Source organism: Peromyscus leucopus, chromosome 3, assembly GCF_004664715.2.
Source record: "Peromyscus leucopus breed LL Stock chromosome 3, UCI_PerLeu_2.1, whole genome shotgun sequence".
NCBI classification, from domain to species: domain Eukaryota; kingdom Metazoa; phylum Chordata; class Mammalia; order Rodentia; family Cricetidae; genus Peromyscus; species Peromyscus leucopus.
The window spans coordinates 137,790,624-137,808,703 of NC_051065.1; the positions used below are offsets into that span (position 1 = coordinate 137,790,624).

The 18,080-nt window shown below is 43.0% G+C and overlaps 1 protein-coding gene across 4 annotated transcripts in view; it reads left to right on the forward strand.

The window, feature by feature from the left end:
- Positions 1-18,080, forward strand: part of Grin2b (glutamate ionotropic receptor NMDA type subunit 2B) — a 453,056-nt gene that overhangs the window by 390,685 nt on the left and 44,291 nt on the right. For all 4 annotated transcript variants that reach the window (XM_028872157.2, XM_028872158.2, XM_028872156.2 and 1 more), the window contains 2 exons: positions 2,370-2,495; positions 4,827-5,056. In XM_028872157.2, coding sequence (XP_028727990.1) covers positions 2,370-2,495; positions 4,827-5,056 — 356 coding nt within the window. The remainder of the gene's footprint in view (positions 1-2,369; positions 2,496-4,826; positions 5,057-18,080) is intronic.

Consider the following 18,080-nt stretch of genomic DNA (forward strand, 5'->3'; position numbering starts at 1 on the left):
ACACATACACATTTTCCGTTTTCACATGAGTTTTCTGAGATTTTGCTAGCCAGAGCTCATCCGGCTTCTTCCTATCCCCTTTCTCACCTTCGTCCCTAATAATATCTCTACTTGCCCACTCTCTCGCATCACTCAGATGTAAAAAAGCATTAGATGTGATTTAAGACTGGGTGAGATAAGGCCACAACTTCAAGTAGATGAGGTCCTTTGTGAGCTTATATTCCATATGTGTATGGTTTTTTTTGTTTTTGTTTTTTGTTTTTTGGTTGAGGCTGTGCAGCCAGGGGTTGAAAAATAAAATGTCACCTTGAAAACAGAACACTGAGCTATGAGAAAGGAAGCCTTGTCTGGTCATAAACAAGCTATAAACCTTTGGATTAGTCACAATCACTATAAGGGGAAGAACATTTTTTAAATTAAAATATTAGAAGAGATGGTGACTAACCTTTATTTAAATTCTGTCTGTGGTGGGATTAATTCAATTAATGTACCACTAAATGGAATTATAGATTCTATAAGACTTTACTATAAGTTACTTATATTACTTAGCCAATCTTCTTATCCATGGTGAAGCATTTTCCAGGAGTTCTATGATGAAGCCCAGGATGGTTGTCATCTTAGCCTGTGTTCTAGTTCATTCCACAACCTGGAGCCATTGTAGTGGACAGAGATAAATATGCAACATAATATTGTAGGAAATGCTAGGAATTTCAGGGTACCCTCAGTTCATAACCTGACTGCCACTTTCTGAGCATGACTGTAGAAAGAACCTTGCCCTCTCACACTTAATTTACTGCAAAATAAATATAGCCACCCAATAATGAAAAGCCTATTAGAAATATTATAAACAATGATACATGGGGAAGTCCTTCATAAACTGTAAAAACCAATAAAGATGTTTGGTACATTTGTTTGCAGAAAGTTGCCCTAAGCTAGATGAGGCAGGAGTAGGAGGAGAGAGAAATCACAGATGTGAAGCATTCATTCAGTTCTTGGCCAATCATAGAAAATCATGAAACCAGGGTAGGATTTTCACCCATTATAGATAAGGGTGGAGGAGGTTTTCCCCGCCCCAGTTGAAGCAGACTCAAATGTACCCTGTAGGTTTGAACTCCTGCTGCCACTGAAAGCTTTGTATTTCACAGTGGTGTGTTAAGCTCTGAGGCTTTGTTAAGGGTATTTTTAAATTGATTAAGTGACCAGGCTTTTATAATCCCATTGGAAGTTCAATAATAAAGTAGGTTTCAGAGAGGGAAACATATTTTCTAATTTTCAGCCAACTTCCCCCCTCTCTCAACTTCATCTTTATTAATGACTTGGAAGAAGGGGAAAACAGCATGTTAATTCACTTATTATGAGTTTACAATGTGATGTGACAGCTAAAAAGGCCAGAACTATTTTTGGGACACAATTGATCGGCACTGTATCATGGAACAGAATTAACATCATCCTTTTGCATTTAAGGCATCATAGAGATGGCTTATTGGAATGTAGCATTCAGCTTATGGGTCCCTCTAAGCCAGAGAGATTTGGCTCAGATGGAATAGATGTAGCAAATATGATGAAAGATACTAAAGAAAGCATGCACAGGACAGTCTTGTTCTCTTGTCTAGCTTTAGCCCATCAACACATTGCTTAGTAATAAGAGACAGATTGTTGCTGCTCTGTGATTCACAAACCATGCCTGTTCCCTAAGAAATGTCCACCATTGCAGACACTGAGAGTCAATGCAGTTTTTTTTTAACCAATTAATGCATACTCTCATATCTTAATGATATCTACTATGATCTACCACAACAAAGTAGGCTGGAAAAGTACCTACAGGCTGGACACTAAGAGAAGTGTGTGGACACAAAAGTGAAGGGGAATGGCTATTCATTGTATGACAGTATTGCCAAACCAACTCAGCTCTGAAGTAGTACCTGCATTTGTCAAGAATTTGTCCACAAGACTCACAAGCCCTGGGGAAGGCTTCCTTCACACTATGGCTGTGTTGAGGAAGACGTAAAGCAAGTCAGTTATATATCATTTACTTGTAGCATATCCACTTCTTCCAATTGCACCATTCATTGAAAGATCAAAATTTGGCCAGAGAGTGAAAGAAACTGCCCCAATGAAGCCCAGAAAGGCTCACAAATCAGATGGGGCTTTATGTATTTGAAAACAGTGATGTTTACATGCCCAGGTGGAAAAGCAGCTGTTTGGGTGTATCTTATGTCTCCCAAATTGAACCCTGGCTTTCTGAAGGCACACGGCACACTTGTGGCTCGCTCCTCCCCAAATAGGAGTTTGTATGAGCAGATGATTATGGAAGTGATGAGCTGCTTGTTCTGTTTTGACCCTGAGCACTGTTTTGTTTTCCTTCCCAGAGCCATTCAGTGCTGACGTGTGGGTAATGATGTTTGTGATGCTGCTCATTGTCTCTGCTGTGGCTGTCTTTGTCTTTGAATACTTCAGCCCTGTGGGTTACAACAGGTGCCTCGCTGATGGCAGAGGTAAGGCTATGTGGGACTGCTGTATCTCTGCCCTGCCCCTACTTCACAACTCAGACCCGTTATACTCATTGTTTGCTACCTGTAATCTCTCTACTTTCTGTGAGGCTGGGGACCATTAGCATGTCAGTGTAGCAGTAAGTACAGTAAGAAGAAAGCAGTGAGAAGAAAGATTGATCATGGAGATGGTTAATATGTGTCTGAACACTATTTGTAAACCATAAGTTATGGGCAATTTATTGGGAGAAATATGAGGGAAAAGGCAGGCTATATACAAAGAGTAAGAATAAGAAAAATTAGACTGCGCAGAGGGTATATGAAAATTATTGTGGCCATTGGAGCTTCCCGCAGCTGAAGGGTTACTACAGAGTTACAGGGTCTCTACAACCTGTGTCTTTGGCCCAACCCCCCTCCCAGGGAGTGTAGAAGTAGCATGCTTGAAATAAAAAGGGCACAGAAGGCCAGTTCTCACTTGTAGCTACTATAGAATGGGTCTCATTTCCTGAGTAGGTAGGCATCAACATGGGGAAACTGGCCTTGTGTTTGAAGCACTTTGATATTTTTAAAAACTTCATTGAACTCTGAAGGAGTCATGAGAATCTGAGAAATAGCTCCTTTAGAACTTCATACAAGCCCCAGGATTAATAAATATGCCTCTTCTTCTAAATCTTTTCCTTCTAGAATTCTAGTTATTCTGGAATGTACCTCCAAGAGGACAGGTTCTTCATCTTAGGTACTAAGAATTGCATAATGGGCACTTAAAAGACAAATGTGCTTGGACCTAGTCCACTGATTTACTAAACCTAGGATGAGGCTTAGACATTGTATGTTTCAAAGTAGGGGTTATTTACCTTGGTCTTATTAGAATAGCCAGATTCCCCTTGTATTTGTTTAATAAGAACCTCTAGGGTGGTCACCTGGCAACAGTGTTCAATAAACATGTCATTCAGGCTATGATGGGATTCAAAGTCCAAACTTCAGAACAATTGCTTCGCCAGTGGACCTCCAAGTACTGACCTACCTTATAGTTTGGTATGTTTTTTGAGGTGGAGTTCTCCATGTCTCCACAATATGGTATGGTCATTGACTTCCCACCTATACTAAAAGCTAACTAGCAGCAGTGACCTATATTCTAACCTGAGAAGTTCTAGTGGGTGAACCATGTGAGGATCCCAGAAGTATAGACAAAGGTCAACATTGTTAAGAGCCAAAAATAGGGTAGACCTCTCCTCCTGGAAAAAAAATAGAAAACCAGAATACAAAAATTCAGATTTACAAACATGTTACTTTAGAATGCTTCTCTTTACAGAGGAACCCAGCTCTGTTCCACTCTAAGTATCAAGTCTCCTTAGACTATTGCACAGTTTACAAAATTTTGCTTGGTTAACAACTTTCTACTTGCACATATATTGTATGAAGTCAAGTCCATATGCACAGATGTATGTGCACAGATAAATAACAAGTTCAACATGAGCACATGATGTCAGCATCACAGAAAACATTCCAAGACCTTTGTTAATAGGTTGGAAAACTCTGTGGGTAGAGACTCATTTCTGTAGTGGAAGTGTGCACAAAGATTCAGGTAACACACAAGGTCTCTTCCTCACCAAGCAGGGACAGCAGTTAAGTCACCAATCACTTATGGGCAGAAGCTCTAAGATCAGATATAGGGACATCTGTCAAGAGCAACTACATTCTTGATATATATGGCCAGGCCAAGAGTCAATGGTCTCTTAGCTGGACTTCCTTGTACAGAAGCTGCAGCTGCATTAGGTCAGTTGGGAAGGGTTGGCATTGGAGGGGTTAGGAGAATTGAGGTCATTATTAAGATATCAGCTACTAAGGGATAGAAGCTAAAAAGCACTTAGCCAAAAGTACATTCAGTCATCCAGCACTGGTGAAAGTCAACATGGAATTCTATGACAATCATAGAAAGGGGCTCACACAATTCTTACTGATGTCTTGAAAGTTAAAATACTTCCTTGATAGATACAATGTTAAATTTTAAGAAAAAATGGTCAATGTGACCATATTGAGATAGTTGGCCGTTGTTACCCAACTTTCACCCAAAAGATCTTGATGGCCTATTGTATGAAGGTGGAAAGCATTTTAGTTGGAGAAAGCTCTCCCCACACCCTAGAGCTCTGGATTTTCTTCTAAGAAACCCTCTTCTACCTTCCTCAGGCCCCCCAGAGGAAACACATGCTCTTGAATTGTGAATCAGTCATTAAAGGGGTCTCCTGCTCTTGCCAGGAAATGTCCAGCTCTTATAGATTGAAATAGATCCAAATATCCAGACTTAAATTTTTCTCCCTGTCTTTTGTGTCACATCAGAGCCAGGCGGCCCATCTTTCACCATTGGCAAAGCAATTTGGTTACTCTGGGGTCTGGTGTTCAACAACTCCGTACCTGTGCAGAACCCAAAGGGGACCACCTCCAAGATCATGGTGTCAGTGTGGGCCTTCTTTGCTGTCATTTTCCTGGCCAGCTACACTGCCAACTTAGCAGCCTTCATGATCCAAGAGGAGTATGTGGACCAGGTTTCTGGCCTGAGTGACAAGAAGGTAAGAGACCCATTTAAAACTTGCATTGTTCTCTATCCTGTCCTTAGCCATACTCAAAGTTCTCATGAACCTGGTAATTTTCTAAATGTTTAGAATCAATAGCTCTTTCCTGTGTTGTCTTCAATTGGGACATAGGCACAGAAGCTGGATTCCCCACTGAATTAATACTCCTTCACACTTGCCTTCTGATTCGTAAAAGGCTGTCACAAGGGCGCCCTGGGCTGCAAAATAAGGGGCTTGGTATGCTAGCAGGTTCTCTGAGTACATAGTTGCTCTTGTTGGATGCAGTTGGGTGGCCTCTCAGCTCAGGCTGCCTGTTTGCTGTGTTATTAGAGGGCTGCCCCTGTGTACCCACACTGGGATACTAGAGCTTTACACCTCATTTTCTTCCCGATGGTGTTGGGCTGTGGGCTCTCCCTTTGTTCTTCTGCACACTCTCGTGTTCCTAGGCCTGGGCAGGAGGGTTTTTCACATTGTAGCCTGAAGAGAAGTGCTATTTAGTGCATGATTGCCCCTGTGTGGCACAGATGAGTGGGTTGCCCCCTTCCCAATACAGTCCTCCCCACCCACCTGGCAGTGGGGAGGGAAAGGGAGGTATTTGGTACTTTCCATCTTTCCTAGCTGAAGGATACCAAAAAAAAAAAGAAAAGAAAAGAAAGAAAGAAAGAAAGAAAGAAAGAAAGAAAGAAAGAAAGAAAGAAAGAAAGAAAGAAAGAAAGAAAGAAGGAAGGAAGGAAAGAGAAACCTGCTAATGTATGGGATCATGTAGGTCAGCCTGAAGCATGCCAGTTTCCATGGGAGATTTGTCCCCTAGAAATGCAACAACCATGACGGTCTGGGACTAGAAAGGCTGTGTTTGCAGAGTGTCTGGGAAAGTTCAAGACCAGAGCATTTTACATTCTTTCACTTACAAAACTTTTCCTATTCTTTAGTTCTTTAACATTTAGAAAGTGTCACTTTCCGTTTCCACTTCCAGGATGAAGCCCTGAGATAAAGGCAGATGTACTTTCAGACCTGTGGGTAGTACTTTCTCACATGGGTGAGGATCCCTGGGAGAAGTTACTGTCTTGACTCAGGGGCCAGTTCTCCATCCACCCCTCTTCATTCACCAAGAACTCTCAGAACCTTGTGAGAAAGGGGAAACAGTTCCTTGAGGGAATTGTATGGTGTTTTGTGTGTGTGTGTGTGTGTGTGTGTGTGTGTGTGTGTGTGTGTATGCATGTCTGTATGTGAGTACATGTGCACATGTGTCTGTGTGTGAAAGACATATTAATTCAGTATAGTCACTGTTTATATGTGATTTATTAAATGTTTTTAGTTTGTCGAATTTGTCTTCCTTTTGCTTTATTTTTCTTTTAATTATTAAATTATTTTGCTTTATTTTTATTTAAACTTAAAAATGTTTTCTCTTTCTTGTATGTTTGTTTCCCTTCTTAAAGCATCACATATTGCTCTAACTCATAATTTATTGTGCATTTATTTATTCATCCATTTACTACCTGATTCATTTTTAGACCTTTCCCTTGCATGTGATTCTATCAGCAGCATCTGTTGCCACTGTCTTAGTTAGGCTTTCTCTTGCTGCAGTGAAACACCATGACCAAAAAGCAAGTTGGGGAGGAAAGGGTTTATTCTGCTTATACTTCTGCATAGCTATTCATCATCAAATATCAGAGGAAAGTCAGGCCAGGAACTCAAGCAAGGCAGGATCCTGGAGACAGGAACTGATGCAGAAGCCATGGAGGAGTGCTGCTCACTGGCTTGCTGCACCTGGCTTGCTCAGCCTGCTTTCTTATAGAACCCAGGACCACCAGCCCAGGAATGGCACTACCCACCATGGGCTGGGCCCTCCCCCATCAATCACTAATTGAGAAAATGCCTTATGGCTGGATCTCATGGAGGCATTTCCTCAACTGAAACTCCTTCCTCTCTGATGACTCTAGCTTGTGTCAAGTTGACACAAAAACCAGCCAGCACAATCATTATGGAACTAAATAGAATTTGAATTAGATAGCTTTCATCACTCCTTGCTACCAACCTCCATCACAGCCTTCACTTGGACTTGGTACAGATCAGGTAGGCCATGCCTACCAAAAGTCATGGATGTACCAGAAGCTCTTAGGGCTCTGCTGCCAGGTGTAGATTTGTCACCAAAAAGTTGGCCAAATCATGGGAACATGTCACTTTACATTGGTTTAGAAGAGGTGTAGTGGACTAAGTTCCCAAGCATAAATTGTTCTTGTCTGACAAGTTCATGCCATTATGCATCACCATGACAACAGAGTGGTGGACCACAGACTTTTTGAGACTGTCAGTTGACATGTGATGATAATCTACCATATTTGTCTTATTGTTTTCTTCAAATGTATCTGAAAATAGCTCCCAACACTGTATTTATCTCTCTAATACCTTTATTTTACCCATCAACAACTTGGAATGTGTTTCTATTTGAACTAAAAATAGTTGACATGTGGGAGGTGGTGGTCTTTCCTTCCCTTATGGCCATCCTAGGCTACTTACAGCAAAGAAAATATGTGTCTGTCTTTCATATTGTTGTATTCTAAGACAATGAATCGCATCACTTCTTTTACATATAATAAATACAGCTGCTTGCCTTTCCCCACTAATGTGGCTTCCATGCCCTTTATTAATGACCACCAGCTCTCCAGTATCTCTGGCCAATGCTTGCATCCTGCATCACAGGCATCCTTAACTCCTCCTCCTCATTCTTGATCATGGCTTGATCCAGGCATGGGAATTTTTCTTCCCAGTTCTCACTCATTAAACTCCCACTTAAACCTGGTTCAGATTAGAGATCCTTCACTTGTAGAACTCTCCCTAGGCTCACCTGAGCAGCTCATCAGTCTCCCTCTTCCAAGACAATTATTCAGGCCTTTATTATAACACATCTTCCCTGTTCTATATGGCAATCTGAAGACTTGTGCACAATAGTATTTCTCTTTGACTTGGATGAATCCTACCATCAGTGACATTATTTGGTCATTACTAGTACAAAAAAAATTAGGTCCATGTGAGAGTAGAGAAAGAGTTTGTGAATTTATGAACCTCCTGTGCCCACAGTGGACACGACACTACAGAAAAAAGAGCCACAACACAGCAGGGCTTTTAACAGCTGCTTAATCTGGAAGTGATTGAAAATGGTTATCTGATGTATTTCAGAACGTCACAAGTGACAAAATAGTAAATTATAAGCATCCTACCAGAAAGTGTCAACATAATTTACATAATTATAGAAAACATTTAAGTAACTAATGACACATGACTGCATATTAGTGTCAGGAACAGTTATAAAAACCATAGGAGAGTATTTTGAAAGTGTACTTAAAATGTCAAAATTTATATTAGCTTTACTTCAAAACACCTAAAGAAAACAGAATCTTGGACTAGCATGGAAATGCATGTGGGGAAGCATATTATTAGAGTTTAGAAAAAGAAAAATAATATACACATTGAAACAATATTATTGAGAGCAGAAATGATCTTTCCATCAGGGAAAGTAACATTTACAGTAGAGAAGGGTTCTGAAGCTTGTTCAGACTATCTGATGACATATCATCTGTGTCACTCAAATCAAATGGTAGACATCTCAGGGCAATGATGGGAAGATATCTGTAACTCTGACATTTATAGCTAAAAAGCAGTCGTCAATATTTGGGCAGAAGAAAAGTGCACTGAGATTTCATTTGTTACTGATAAGGACACCTGCTCCTGTGATGCTCCTGCTGCATGCCTTCCCTTTGATTAGGGTGCACTGCAATGAGCCCTGAATGACCACATGACGTAATGAAATGTGGATGCGCCTTCTGGCAGCCCTACTGTGCGTTCCTTCAGATGCAGAGGTGGGGATGGAGTGTAAGGCAGTTAGTGGCGTCTTTGTCCCTGAACAGTGAGCCCACAGTACTTGTTCTTATGTCTCTCACCTATCCAGATGGATGTTCCATTTTGCTGTCTGCCAAACATAGTACGAAGGGGAAAGATCTCCACCCACCAGTATTTGCTGGGTACTAGGTACATTATCTTTACCACATCTGTGTGTGCTGTTTGTATAATCTTTTGTCTAGTGTGATTATTCCCATTTCCCATGAAGACACTACAACTCTGAGATGAGCTGAAACTCCCTGAAGTCACACATATCAAGTGTGACAGAGTCCAGGTTGAAACCTTGCATATTTACTTCTAAAACCATCTCCTAGGATGTTTCCCTTGTAGGGAATCCCAGGCAAAGTTATAAAAGACTAAGATTAATATGTTAGTTTTGTTTTGTTCGTTTGTTTTACGGTAGTGACAAAATAGCTAACAAAAGGACCTCAAGGAAGGCTTTCTGCTGGCTCATGGGAAGGGATACAGTCCATCATGGTAGGGAAGCACAGCATTAGGAGTATAAGATAGCTTATCACATTGCTTCCATATTCAGGAGCAGAGGGCAGACAGGAAGTGGGGCGGAGCTGTGGAGCCTCAGTTTCACCCTCAATAACTCTCTTCCAAGGCACCATATGCTAAGGGTCCGGAAACACTGCCACCAGCAGCAGGGGTATATGTTGAAACATGGGATCCTATGGGAACCATTTCACGTTTCTAACCACAACAGTTCATGTGGCCACCCCTGCTTCTACTCTAGTTAATTGTAATTTAGTTCTCTACCCTTTCATTAACTAGCTGTTTTGGGTCCACTTAACCCAGCTTTTCAAGGGATACTTTATATCCACCACTGTTCCTACTACTGCTGATAAAGATCATCATTGTTGTTATTACTGATGTTACTTCAGCAATATCTTGGCTAACACTCTTTTTTTTAGCTCCTTTTAAGCCAGGCATAATGCCAAACACATTGCAGAGACAGTCTTGTGTAATGGTGTCATTAATATCTTTACTTGCAGATGAAGCAATTGGAGCTTAGAGGTTAAATAACTTGCCCTTACGATATTCTTGGCTGACTGTCACCCCACCACCACCAGTGTGCCACACTATTTAGACCATGATGCTTTTTCTGGTTAATCACCCTTTTCCTACATCCTCCATATACCTTGTCAAAGTTTAACAAGCTAAATCATTTCCCTGTACTAAAAATTAAGCTATCTAATTAATTAAGCCATGATAATTAGATAGTATTCTAAAATTTGTACTTGGTTTGATAGGTCTTTCAGAGGTATTATTTAAATAGACAATAACAGTATTTCTAGTACTTGGGAAGGCTAATGGCTTTCAAATTGACTTTAGCCTGGGCATAAAGCGACCCCGACCTTTAAGCCATTGTTGGATGATAGGAAGTAGAGATTCCAGGAGATAGAAGGGTTGCTGATGAAGGAAGTAGAGATGAGGTTGGATTTAAGGAAACTTGCAGGGGAGATGGAGATGACTGTGGCCATAGCAGGCTGCATGGCTACTGGGCTCTCTGGGATGTCTGGCTTCCCTCTGCTTCACACAATCCTACCACCATGGTGATATCCTTAAATTACATTTTGTAGTTTATCTCCTGAAGGAACTATAAAGCTTTATTGACAGCCTGCTCATCTATGCAGACCACAACAGTCTTTGGTACTCAACATTCATAAGCAAGTATTCTACTACTGTGCAGTGCCCTCAGACTTGCCTGCAATAATGGACACACAATAAGGATGGCCATATAATGCACAAACGAAGACCCCTTGGCTCTTCTAGATAAATGCTAATTCTGGGTTTCTGAGAAATTTCATAGGGTCTGAAAGGTACTGTTTCTCTTTGTGGCATATAGGAGGCAGGTAATATGATTTGAATGTCCTCTGGCAAACTCAGGTTGAAATTTAATTGACATTGTAGCAGGATTGAAATGTGTTTAGGTTAGGAGGGCTCTGCCCTGTGAATGGACTAATGTCAGTATCTTAGAAGTGGGTCAGCTGCTGTCAGCCTGGCTTTGTTGTGAATGGGAGTTCGATGTCCTCAGCTCACTTGCTCTGGCCTTCTCACTCTCTCTGTCATGTGCATAGGCTTCCTCGCAATGTGATGCTCTCTGTCATGCTTTGGCCTTTGCCAGACGCTGATGCCATGTCCTGAACTTGCCAGCCTCTAGAACAGTGAAGAATAAGTTTCTTTTCTTTACAAATCACCAAGTCTGTAATATTCTGTTATAGTAACATATAATGGATGAAGACAGTAGGGCATGACTTTCAAGTCAACATGCAAACAAATAAATAATCATGTAAACCTCAGGGAAAGTAGTTTGGTGATATGTGTGTTTATAGGGCTCCTATCCTGAAACAGTTGGATATCAGTGAGCTTATGTGAAGAAATGGGGCCATGATTTCTACTCTACAAATGTATTTTCCTTGCTCTATTAACTTCAGGCTGCAAGCCAGCAGGAGACAGCTAACCTCACACAAGATCTGGCACACCCTGGTCCTGGCTGAGACCATTTTGGTCAAATCATGGAATACTCGGCTAGAAATAGCTTAGTAAGGGCATCAGTCATGAGTAATGAGGCAGATCTCCAGCAGTGAGGGCCCAGGTTGGACATCCAGGTAGCTGAGCAAAATGCAAGGGTATGAGCCATGCACTCATGGAGCTCTCCGGAGCTGTCAAGCAGCATGCCATCTTTTTTATTTTTTAACTGTCTTAAAATGTTTAATAAAGTTTTTATTGATTGATTGATTGATTTTGAGTCAGCAACTTATGTGTCTGGCTTCCAGCTCATGATGTTTCTGAGACTGGCCTTGAACTTGTGATCCTTCTTTCTTCCACCTCCCAAATGCTAGGATTACAGATGTGTTCCACCACATCCAGAAATGTGTTCTCTTGGAAAAGATGATAGACAGCAGGTCTTTTGGAAATGGCAGGAGAATAGAAGTCCTCATGTCATGGGAGGGTGTGGAATGCAGAATACATGGGTTCAGGGAATGGGAATGGACTTCTGCCTTTTCTTCCTCTTAAGTGTCAGAACAAATCTAATGCTTTATATGGACCATCATCTCACTGAAAGCCCTCCATAGTCCTGCCAGGGTAACCCCTGTTCAGGTGGATCTAGGAAAAAAACCTAAAGTTCTTAGATAACCTCAGGGCTGCCCATCAGAGTCAGCAACTACCACTTCCATGATTTTGCCCAAGTCTGAATCTGCATGTTTCAGGCTATTAAGATAGGCCCTAATTCCAGGGCCTATCTTCACTGGGACAGGAAGTCCCTAAGATCCATTGGGATTTAGGAATGGTCACATTCAAGTCCCAGGCTGCAGATAACCCAATGCTCACTATTGGGCTGCCATGGGGGCTCTCAAGACTCCTTTCTCTCTTTTCCTATGTCCCCTCCACATATCACCCTGGTGGCTGCCTTCCTTCTAGCACCCAATGATGTCTCACCCCGGATTCCTTACCACCAAATCCTGCTACCCCATTGGGACACCGAGGATGCCAGAAGGTGCTACCACAAAGACATATCCACAACCCAATCCTTAGATCCAGTGAATGATGACCCAGTTTGGGAGGGAGGGGGACTTGAGGTGAGACCATCCTGGGTTGTCAAGGTGGGTGTTCAAGCTGATGACAAAGCAACATTCAGAGCTGTATGGCACAGAAGAGGAAAATGCCACTTCAGATGTAATTGAGATTGAAGGGGCAAACGCAGGCAGAAGATGCAGTCACAAGAAGCCGAAAGAGGCGAGGGGAGGTGTGGTGGTAATCTAATTGTACTGAAATATTATTTTGATTGTATGTTAATAAATAAAGTTGTCCGGGGGTCAGAGCTATTAGAGCCATAGCAAGAGTGTGGCGGTGGTGGCACACGCCTTTAATCCTATAAGATCTCTGTGTGTTCAGGGATATAGCCAGCATTGGAGACATATGCCTTTAAGACCTAGGGGGCTGTACATTCAGACAGTGACGAGGCAGTCATGTGTTTGGGTTTACAACCAATGAGAAGGCAGAACAACATACTATAAAAAAACGAACTGACAGGAAGTAGGTCTCTTTTTGCGAAGCTGGGACAGCAGGAGGAAGGGTGAGATTTTAGCTCTGAGCTCTGACTTCTCGGCTTTCTCTTTTACATTGTTTCTGTGTTTCTTATTTAATAAGACGGTTGGTTACATCAATAGGGAGGACTCTTCCCTGGACTCTAGAAGTGTTATGGCACAGTTAACAGCCTGCAGAACTTAAAGGAAGACATTTATGCCTGTGGCCACTTGTGTGGCAGCCACAGGAACCTAACACAGGACCATTGATGCTTCTTCTAGAATCTGCACTTTGAGCTTCTTCTTGCCTCATCTCCTACACTCAGCCATTTGGCCCTGTCCTTATGAAACCAGCATTTCTCACAGAAGGATTGAATTCTCTTTTATATATAATTCACCCACTTTGCACTGGAGATCTTCAGGGAGATGTGTTACACGGAGCTCTTTCTCTTTGCTGGTAAATCTTAGGGCAACAGGAAGGGACCTAAGTGGCATTGTGTGCTCCCTTTTGCTGAGTCCTTGAGCCTGATTAATGCCATTTTCTCCCCATCTGTGCACAATCTTTTGCAAGGCCTGTTGTGAGGTCATTGTCACAGCGAAGGCTTGTTTCTATAAGACATATCACCTTCACAGTTCCATTGAGGTAAAAACCATTATTAATGTACTTTCCTCATACTCTGGTTTATTGCATGTAGTTCATGTCACAGACCTGGAGGGAACTTCATTTGTTTATTAAGTGCAGATAACTCCCTCCTTATCAAAAGCACAGGTACTACACACACACACACACACACACACACACACACACACACACACACATACACACCCCACCTGAGTAATCACAAAGCTGTGTAAAGAATGCAAGTCTCCTATGTATATAGATTGTAAGTTGCAGCATGTCATCTCAGGTCAATGGTCTTTCTCACCCCGAACAAAAGAAACACAGCTTTGTTTCACCAAGTTGACATTAGTGGAGCCATGGTTTTGCAAAGTGAAGTGAAATGAAGCTAAAGAAGGAAAAAAGGGGCAGGGAGAGAAGGAGGGAGAGAGGGAGGGGAGAAAGTGGTTGTGGTACCAGAAGAGGAGGAAGGAAGAGATTGGGGAGGAAAACCATCTGGACCTAATCTTGGGCTAGATCTGTGGAGTTTTCTTCAGAAAGGTATCCTTATGCAAGACGCTAGATGACCAGAGGGCCCCTGGAGCCAGACTTTTTTAAATGTTATTATGTAAACTAGCATTAGCATGCGCTCACTCTTTTCCTCTCTGAATTGAATTGAACTGAGGCCAAAATGCACACCAGCAGCCGGCCGCTCTGCTTCTAGTTAGAGCCGTGTGTCACAGCCCATGTTGGGGGCACTAGTCTTGGTGGCAGACACTGGAAGTGATGTTCCCACCCACTGGGGTCACTGGGTGTATCTGTGATTTCTCTGTGGAGTGGGTTCTGGGCCCAGCTTAGAATGGCCAAGTACACTGAGGCCTCTGTTTGAATTTGGACCTCTGTATAGACATGACTCTTATTCTCAGAGTTATTCCATTTAGCTAGCTGTTAAAGACAGTTTCTTCAGTCTGAAGTTTATTTACATGAAAGGGAAAGAAGCCTGTTTTCCAACATCCTTTTCTCTCACTGAAAACAAAAATTAAAAATAAGTGTATTAATCTCAAGGAGACTGAGCTTCCTACATCTCAGCTCGTGGGTAAAAATGTGTTAAGAATCAGGGTTTCACAGGCAGTGGGGGTACACACCTTTAATCTAAGCACTCACTCTGGAGGCAGAGGCAGGCAGAGTTCTGAGTTCGAGGCCAGCCTGGTCTACAGAGTGAACTCCAGAACAGTCAGGACTATGCAGAGAAACCCTGTCTCAAAAAAAATTTTAAAAAATAGTGTTTCCCTCCTCCCTTCTGAGAACTAAGTTGGAGTCCTCTGAGACAAATTAATGCAGCATGAAAATTTATACATGGCCCAGGGCAAGAATCCTACAATGAATCAGGCTTTAGAGATGTCAGAATTATATTCACGGTCAGAGTTAGCTCCTGGGCAGGTCCTGGGTTCTTGTGGATGTTTCAGCCTCATCACCTTCCAACGTTCCCAGATGCAATGGCAGCAGGAGTGGAAAAGTTCTCAGAGAACTGTGTGCAGCCTGTTAGTTTTGGGAGCCTTTCTGCCTAGCTGGCCATGTGTAAGGGCCAATGAGGGCCCAAGAATGCCTGGGAGTGGGAAAGCCCAGCCCCTCTTCATTTACAATTCCATGTTGAGAGTTCCTCTCCAGTGTGGATCATGGAGGGAGAGTCAATGAAAGACTGCTCATGCTCTGTAAACACCAGAGTCTCAGACCTTTCCCCCTCATGCATTTTAATCAAGTCCGATTTGGGCAGGACCCTTCCTTCACAGCTTCAAGGGCACTTGGCTCCAGGCCAGTCTGATCCTAACAGCAGCAAGGGAGGAGAAGAAAAGGAGCAGGCGGGCTTCCTGGCAGAGGAGGCAGCTCCAGTTTTCAGAGGAAGCAAGAGCCAAAATGTTGGGTCTTGAAAGTCACAGTACTCACACTGGAGAGGTGGCTCATGTGGTGAAATACTTCCTTGCAAGCACAAGGACCTGTGTTCAATCCCCCAAACCTCCCTGTAAAAGTCAGGCAGGGTGGCATGAGCTTGTAATCCCAGCACTGGAAAGGCAGACATAGGGCGATCTCTGTGGTTTACTAGCTGGCCAGCCTAGCTTCCTGGGTGAGCTCTAAGCCACTGGTCATTGAGTGACTAATATTTGAACAGCACCCAAGAAACATGTGAGTTGACCTCTAACCTGTGTGTATACACTCATACACGTGTACCAGGAAATGGTGTCACAGGAAAGCAGGTATCCCAGCAGAATGCCACAGCACAATCATCAGGGGCCCTCTCTCACTAGATGGGGACTCTGTGCCACCGTCTGGATCCAGGAACCCCAAGCTCCTATTAAGTAACATCGGGCAGTGAGGAAGCCAGAAAACCAAAGCTACTTTGGAGGAGAAAATTGCCATAGGGGGGTTCTTTTCAGGGCACTCTCCTCAAGTGCTCCCAGGACAACATGGGGCACTCACATTCAATAGAGGGAGGACTGTCATTCAACAGAGAAACACTGGGTATGACCAGCTGTACTGAAGGGTCCATAGACTAATCGTCCCACTGAGAGCATCCCTGGGGAGCCCATGAACTTTCCTGCCAGGGAGTAAATAAATGTCAGACATCTATACTGCTCACAGGAAAGCAATTTTCCTATCACCTTCATCTTCTGTCACCACTGCCTGACACACATCTCAGAGAGTGAGCGAACCATCAGAATATAGGGTCTGTCATAGCAGAATCCACGTGCATTTATAACTATTGAATACAATCAGCTGGGCGAAACCAACTGACCTTTCTCTGCCCTTACGATCATAGCTAGCAAACATACGCTACACAAGGCAAATTAGCACAGCCTCTCTGGCCTGACTTCTCTGAGTCTCCAAGCAATGATTCTAACACCCACAACAGAGATGGCTCTTCACCAGGCTTAGGTGAGCAGCAAGCTTGTTTGGCATTCGATTATTTTAATCTAGGAGTCTTCCCAGCCCTGGTCGTCGTCATCTGTGTGTGCACAGCATCTTGGCTCTTCCTGTGTTTCTTATTTTATGAAGTGCCCTGAATACATGGATCAGAGATAGATTAAACGGCAAGGAGGGCCATACTTTCTCTCTTCTACTTAATGACTCCTGTTCTTAATCCAGCTGGAGGAAGAGATCACTCTCGGGAACGTTCCCTTTAATGGAAATGAAAGAGAGGAAGAATTGGGGAGGGAAGCCATGTTCTCTGCTCTCCTCTCCCATCTGTACCTGGGGAGTAAAGACTAAAGGAAGAGCTAGTGACTCTTTCCCTGCAGTGCTGTGATGGGGCCCCTAAGTACTTAAAGCTGAAGACCACCCCGATAGTAAAGTCCCTAGAGCTTAATTCTGTGAAAGCTCCTCACACATCTCCCAGCTGACCGTTTCTAGTCATGTACAAGCTGCTGAAGTGTTTGGTGAGAACTCATTGCCAAGAGACCCTGAGACAGCCGAGACTCCGCCATTTTGGACTAGACAAAAGAGAGGTGTTGAGCTGGGTGTTAACTTGGGGCTGAAGAAAGAAGGCTGTAACTTCTAATGATGTCTCGTAGTGGTTTCATACAGAGTGAACACAACAGCTGACAGTATGATGTTATGCAGGACATTGCAGCCCAGAACCCACATGGTGGAGGAACCTCTGGGCAATGTGTTTCTTCTTTCTTGAGGAGTGGGCAGTGAAACAAAGTTATTCAGTCTCAAACGCCCTCACAAGACACACCACCCATCACTGCAAACCCTCACTCACACACACTGCAGAGAGTACGCAGGTGCCTTTGACTCTGAGTATTGAGCAATGTTCTGCCTGTCCCTTTATTCTTATAGAGGCACATCAGATTAATTGCAGCAAATTATGTACAAATCTTTCTCTCTGCCAGTCAGGCCCTGCTGAGCAGGCAAGAGCTGTTCTCACACTTGAAGAACAATACACCCTCTGGCTCACCAGTAACTCCAGGTAGCTACTGAGCAAAGGCTGCTGCCAGACTGGTTGCTTTGGCCCTCTTGATGCACCTTTGAGAAGGCTGAGAAGATTCAGAGGCATAGTCAGATTCAGTGTGCTCCCAGCACCAGACAGGTGTAGCATCACCCTGGCAATATTTAAGCCCTGACCCAGTAAGTCATCCCAGAGTCGGACATAATTTGGGATAGTTTGGAATGTAAGCAGTATGGACAGGAATACTTATTTTTGACATTCCCTTCTGGTCTGACCACCATAAATGCATTTTTCAGTATATGGTGGGCAGACTCACACTGGACAGCCATGCCATAATAACAACCAACTACAGAATAGCTGTAGTCAAGGGCAAGCATGGCTCACTATGCCATATGCATAAGCATGATCAAAACATAAGGAAAAAACAAACAAAACCAAGGAACCCCAGATTCTCCCATCATGAGATTAACCAGCAGAGAGCCTGTACCATTCAGTCATTCGTTTGGAACATGCTCTATGCATAAGAAGGATGACTTATTCCCCAGT